The sequence below is a fragment of the Lepisma saccharinum genome, chromosome 7 (genome assembly GCF_977018435.1).
Source record: "Lepisma saccharinum chromosome 7, izLepSacc3.1, whole genome shotgun sequence".
NCBI lineage: Eukaryota > Metazoa > Arthropoda > Insecta > Zygentoma > Lepismatidae > Lepisma > Lepisma saccharinum.
Window position 1 is genome coordinate 48275610 of NC_139235.1, and position 7244 is coordinate 48282853.

The 7244-nt window shown below is 36.3% G+C and overlaps 1 protein-coding gene across 1 annotated transcript in view; it reads left to right on the forward strand.

The window, feature by feature from the left end:
• The window catches only part of LOC145990222 (uncharacterized), a 70716-nt gene extending 67297 nt beyond the window's left edge, over positions 1-3419 (forward strand). Inside the window, exons 6-8 of the mRNA XM_083125896.1 lie at positions 1147-1283; positions 2358-2422; positions 2954-3419. Of these exons, the coding sequence (XP_082982022.1) occupies positions 1147-1283; positions 2358-2422; positions 2954-3101 (350 nt within the window). The 3' untranslated portion in view covers positions 3102-3419. The remainder of the gene's footprint in view (positions 1-1146; positions 1284-2357; positions 2423-2953) is intronic.
• The last annotated feature ends 3825 nt before the right edge of the window (positions 3420-7244 follow it).

Below are 7244 nucleotides of genomic sequence, written 5' to 3' on the forward strand. Positions count from 1 at the left end.
ACTTACAGTCGTTTTTCTATCTCCACGTTAATTTAAATCATTATAACAAATGATGAATAATTACAACACATGCAGGGAAAACACAATAAAAATATCAATGCTGGGAGATATATATATATACGAGGTGTGATACAAAAAACGGGATTGTACATATAATTCAGTCTACTTCCAGAATTAGTTCTCCGCGATGTTATCACCTTCAAAGTAGTCCCCTTCGGCATTCACACACTTCTGCATTCGAAGCTGCCATTGCTGGTAACATTTTTGAAAGTCAGTTTCAGTAAGGTCCTTCAAGAGCTTTTCCGTTTTTGCCTTAAAGTCGTCAACTGAGGAAAAATTGGTTCCCTTAATGCCAGATTTAACCCTAGAAAATAAAAAAACAAAAGTCACATGGGGTTAAGTCTGGGGAATAAGGAGGATGCTCCATCACAGTAATGTTTTTGCTGGTCAGAAACTGCTTGACAGATAGCGCCTTGTGAGTGGGTGCGTTGTCTTGATGCAAAATCCATCCATCACTCCACAACTGGGGCCTTTTTTTCCTATTTTTTTTTTTTTTCAGGAAGTTTCCGCTGTTAAAATGCGTCGAACAGCTTCCCTATCCAAGTTAACTAACTCAGCCACTGCACGAACACTCAATCTTCGGTCACCTCGTATCACTTCACGAACTCTTGCAATGTTTTGTTCCGTAATAGCAGTTCGTGGGCGCCCTGTACGTTCATTGTCATCCACACTGTCCCTTCCCTCCGAAAACCGTTTATGCCATTCAAACACGCGTGTCCTAGACAAAGTATCATCCCCATAAGCCTCACTTAATATTTGGAATGTTTCTGTTGCCGATTTCTTAAGTTTCACAAGGAATTTGATGTTGATTCTTTGTTCACTTTTCACACTAGACATTTTTTTTCGGCAGAACACGATTGCAGGTGTTCACTCAATAACACAATACTCCCAACTGGCGAGACCGGGTGAGTCCAAACTTGCAGCACAGATAGACTAGGGGCGTCGCATGACGTCACCAAAACTATTGTTGCCAACGCCTTTTTGTTTTTCACTTACGCAATCAATCCCGTTTTTTTGTGTCACACCTCGTATATATACATACATACATATGTATTAAATATAAATATGTTCTGCGTATATTCACAGGTGACACATGCATAAGTACCGTGGAATCATGTAGATGCTCCCCTTCTTGCTATCGAATGAACAGCTTCGAAACCATTTACGACTATAGCCAAGGGTATGAAGATGACAATATTACTAACTCAGAGCCTGTTATTAAGGTAAGTTCTTGGCGCTATTATACTTTAGCTTAATATAATTTTCTTTCAAACCTTGAACATTAACAATGCATTGTGTATTTTGTCCACTTTTTGTAAAAGAAGACGAAATAGATAAATAAATAAATGTGCAGCGAGAATTCACAATTTTGAGGAATTGTAATGGCACATTATGGTCGAATTAACAAATCTTAAGGATGAAAAATTCTCGCGATATTGACAAAGTGGATATTGAAAACTTTTTCGAATTTTCGAGAACTTACCTCATTCGCATCTTCAGGGATCAAAATCCCTGGTCTCGAAAGCTCCAAAATTTATCCAGTACTCATTAGTGAACAGGAAATTTCCAGTACATGGAAAGAAACAAGAACTATGATAGGCCTATTTTATCTTTCCCGGATATCTTGCTTGTTATCACTCTAGACTTCTCTTCAAGAAGGTACTAAATGTGTTTCCAAAATTACTTACATAACTCGAAAATAAATAATATTTTTTTTTCTTAGTGCCCCAAGTAATATGTTCTAATATCCACAGATGTGTGTAACATTTTTAGTGACTGTTTAAAATTTGAAGTGAGTCTAGAACCTTTCCTGATTCCGAATGGTGAACAAATTCTCTCTGGCTATCGACCAGGCGAGTTCTGGAGAAGTTTCCAAGATTTCGAGAACTAACGCCATTCTCATCCTCAGGGTAGAAACTATAGTTCTCCAGAGCTTCAAAACTTCTCCAGAACTCACCTGGTCGATAGCCTGAGATAATTTATTCATGTTTAGAACTTATTAATGAACAGTAAAATTCAATATTGCGATACTTAAAGTTTCCATTGAATTCTACTTTCAAAAGTATGACCACCACTTTGGACAGAATTTGGGCACAGCTTTCCGGTACAGAAATATATTTCTACACCTTAATTGTATTTGTTATGGATTGTTAAAAATTAGGAAGAATTGTCCTGTCTCTCTCTTGAAGTTGACTGCTTTATACCGTACTTGGAAATTCTAAACTATCGAAATATATTTACTTTATAATTTAAATCTCTGCTCTACATTTTTATAATGAAATTTACTTGCTTTTTAGGAAATCGATGTAGGCTCCTGTGTGGGGTCGTGCACTAGTGGAAAAACACACAGATGCCTTCTTAGGTAATGTATGCATAATTATTTTTTACTTAAAAATCCTAATATTTATCTGGAATTGCGATTAGGTAAACACTTAGATTTGAATCTAAATTGCCATACGTAGAGAAAAATTCAATATTTTACCCAACGATTTTGATAATTTTTTCAATGCAATAAATGGTTTTGGCTAAATACTTTCTATTGTGAAATGTCTTTTGTTATTATTTTCTATTTTGTAAAAAATCGTATGTCATATTAATATTTTTTCTACTAAATATAAAAAATGAACCCTCTATCTACCACATAATGAAATGTATTTCAAGAAACAGCATTAGCATACGTTCGTAAAATACACATTAGAGTTTTGCGAGGGATTTTGTATAAATGACATCCAGTTGTGGCTTTCACGTATCTAACAAACGCGAATAATAAAACAGTCATGCATGTAAATTTTTAAGTTAATATTCATTATTATTTGAATTCCATATTTGAGAACAAGCAGAAACATATTGCTATAATTTTGAGCGTGACATTTCTGTGTCTTTTCTTTTGCAGGGACAAGGAAAATCCGTCGAAATGCCTGACAGGATTGTACTCCAGACGCTCCACTTGCAACCCTTCGAAATTTCAAGTTCACAAATACATGACGAAGGACGGCGAGGAAAGGGAAATAATCGCTATCACGGACTGCATCTGCATGTAAAGGAAACAAATACGTGTTTTTATAATCAATGGACTATGATTAAAACCAAATGTTGAAGCTAGAATTTTCATGTACATGTCCTTCTTCAATATTTTAAATAACATTTTTTGAATAACATATTAAGTATATTAAAATATATAATTGCAATAATCTTTTTCATGTATGAGATAAAAATATGGATTATTTAGCATGTATATATATACTTTATCAATAGGGCTTAATTTATTACTTTATGTGTAAGGTAATTTACGAGGTAACTTTGCTTTTAACTTACATACTTACTTACTTACTTGTCTATAAGGTGTCACTTAACATGTATATGGAAAGAACTATAATAAAATTTCAAGTGTATAAACGTGGTATATATTTTGGGAAATATAGCATTGAACCTAGAAATAAACCATGAATATATTTAAAAAAAATATGCTTTGACGTGTTACGTACCTCCTCCTCTGTGCAAGGAATTTATCCTACGCTCCTAATGTAATGAGCAAATGACTCTGACAATCACTACTCGTGGTAAATTACACTCTCGGATTAACGTTAATAAAAGTTTTATTCTTCGTGTACTCACTCACAAGAATTTACAAGCTTAAAGGCCCGCATCGGTATTACACTGGATTTCTTCATACCCCTGTTATCCTATGATAACACCATTAAGCCTTGTTTCCATGAAAACCAAAAATCCAAAACTGAATTTACTTTATTATTAAACATAAACTAAACGTTACGTTTCAACCTTGTAGCAAGGTCTTCTTCAGACTCTGTACAAAAGTATATTGGATTTTTGGTTCCCTGTTATCCTGTTAATATATATACTAAGTTACCTTGATAGTGAGATTGTTGATAAATTGATCATTTTGTGAATTTCGTTGCCAGGTTGACATCTACAGGTTAGTCCTTCTCATAATGGTTATCTGTAACACACAAATCACAAAATAAAAAATGATGAACTCAAAATTCCAAAATTAAGTTTAAGTAATATACAACTGTAATGTAACGTTCAGTGCATTACAGGCATAATGTATTTTCTTCTAGACTTCAGTTTTCCTAACGATGTTCTGGATAAGGCTTCTAGCTGCCTGAAGAATCTATCGAAATTCAGCTTTCTCCATAGTCAATAGCTCTCCAACGAATTTCACCTGTAAGATAATTCCTGTTTCTCGAAAGTGTTACGTGATATGTTGTCAAAGAGATTTATTCGTAACTATAATTAAATGCGCTAGAAAAAGTTGGAGATGTTTCGTGTTTATCACTGAACAGCATCAAGATATATGCAGCTCATAAAAGGGGAGGGTCTAAATTTGGACACTTATCTCGCCAGGAATCTCGTGCTCTGACAAACGACAAAGCGAGGAGGAGTAGAGCCATATATGTCGTTGTCCAAAATCTAGAATGACGGAAGAAAACTCACGCACTGTGTCAACTGAGATGCAAGATAAGCTCTGGCTCCAGTCGTTTGGAGTCAAAAACATTTCCGTACGAAAGTCTGTAGAGTTTACATCTGGAGCCTCTTCGTTCATTTTCATTTTCGAGGTAGCAGAATTCTTCTGAGATAGTTGAGGCAAAATGTTAAGCCCAAAATACGTCTATTTTATAAACACCACTGTTGCGCTATTGATTCATGGAGTATAGTGACAACCCATTAAATATGTTTAAAAATGTGTAGACAGAGTTAATAAATAAATTAGTTTTAGAGTTGATATAGTCTTCAGAATCTAATAACCATGCGAGAGACCCAGGTTCGATCCCCGATGGGGGAGAACCGGAACTTTTTCCACCTGTTCAAGCGGCTCCGGCGCCCACCCAGCGTCGTATAAAGTGGGTACCTGGAGGAAACTCTGGGGAGTAAAGACGGCATGGGGCGTGGTGCTGATCACATAACACTCACTTTCGGTCGTGATCAAGAAAGTGTGGGGCCCTAACTCCACGTTCCCTACACGCCTTCATGGTGTGGTGCAAAGCACAGGAGAGCACTTTACTTTAATTACAGATTGACGCAGATTTTTAAAACTGTAATCTTACACTCCCTTTAATCTTCTTTTTTCTTGTTACTAATCATTCTGCATACACCTCTCACTAATTCTTGGCACTTCTCCATATTTCTACTACCGAACATACTAAAGTACCCGATACTTCCCAGGAAATATCTCCCTCCTTTCCTTCCTGAAGATGTCCCAGGTACCAACCGTCGTACCAATGACCATACCAGCCCGACCAACTCTTGCTGATCTCCCGCAAGTATCCTTGCATCAACCACCATATCCCTTCTTCATTCCTAGTATTAATACTTACACCTCAAAGCCAATAATAATACCTCGCTATCTAAAACATTACATACCCTGCTTAACATTCATAGAAGCGTGTTAATGACTACCCATCATCTAATTCATAAGCACTAATGCACACGACACACAATATAACCTATCCTAACAAAACATTACCCAACCAATTACACACTTATGTGATTTTGTATCTGTATTCAAAAATATTATTAATGTTAACCACTAACACACATTTATCTCCTACTATTACTAACCTTTATTATAATCTTACTTATCCCTCGTAGAATGCTGTAATACCAACTTTGTTCAGGAAAACCGAAAGAAATTGGTTCATCACACTGGAGCATTCATGTCATTGCAACAGTGAATTACTGTAAGTAAAAAAGGGAAAATAAAAGATAAATCAAAGAGAAACTGGGAAGTCCGTGAAAAATTCGCGGAACTGACGCCCTGCCCTGGGTTAATTTTCAGGTATTAGGGCATAAGCTCATACCTCCGAAAGTATGAGGGTGGAGGAGGGCATATTTCAGGGGTTTCCCCTTTTTGACTTTTATAATCTTCAGAATCGGGGTGCAAGGGGTGGCCATCTGGCATTGCACCCAGAAGTCAACCTCACTTCCACGTAGTACTCTCCGGGAACTGATTCTTGAAGGCCAACGAGTCTCTGGCGTCTGGACCTACAGTGAGAATAATCCTCTGTAGAACTGTGTGCTATCCTGTGTTTGTCCTTGGATGAGCTGAGTGACCCTTTACTGCCTTAGCTTTTAACCTAAATGAGGAGATTTTAGTCATGCATAGTTTTAGTTTTATTTCTTGCATAGTACTGAATGGATTAGTTTCAAAAATTAAGTAAGAAATTTTTAACAGACATTTTATATTTTTGTTACGAGCCTCACCTCAGTTTTGTTTTACTTAAGGAGTTTTCACCGTATTACGTGAAAGGCAACAGTAGTCCATGTGCTGAAGTGCCCGTACTTGTATATAAATCAGTCAATCAGTTACGGTAAGGAGCTGGGCTCCGTATAATCTGACGGGTGCAAATAACCCCAGCGTCACACACCCAAAAATCATATTTCAATAATCAACAACAACAACAAAAATCTTCAAAATCTTCTAATGCCTCTAAATATTGTTTTATATTTTGACACTTTGTTTGATTTGATTTGGTTTATTTTACTTCGTTTTCCTGTCAGTTTTGGCTAATTGCTAAGATAAGAATGAGTGATGATGTAATGAAATTGATGAAGGGACACTAACAAGTCAAGGCTGGGGTTCGAACCCGGGACCCATCGCGTCGTAGCGCACTTTGGTACCACCTTTGGCACTTCCGAAAATGAAAGGAAAGGATAGAAATGAAAGATTGATGGGAATGAATTAATGGAATCTCTTCATTAAACCTAAATATCCCTTCAACAAAGATACGTTTTTTATCTCTATCAGAGATTTTACTCCTACATAATACAGTACTAGTCCTCTATATTAGTGATTGATTGATTGGTTTGCTTTATTTTACTTCGCTTCTTGTGCCACTTTTGGCTAATTTGCGAAGATAGGGAACAATTATGATATGATGAAATTGATGAATAGATACTCACAAACATCCATACCCAGGCCAGGATTCGAACCCGGGACCCCTGGCGTCGTAGCGCATATTACCACGGAGGAGGAGTTTAAGACATATATTTCCATAAGATAGATTTTTGAATGTTAACTCGTTCACAATACAAGTATCGTTGTACTGTAGTATGTTTCAATTTATTACCAAGAAATGAAAAATATTAAGGTTTTTGTTAGTATGGGCTATAATATAAGTATGATATACTTATATTAATGGAAAAAGTCCATAGGACGAGATAAT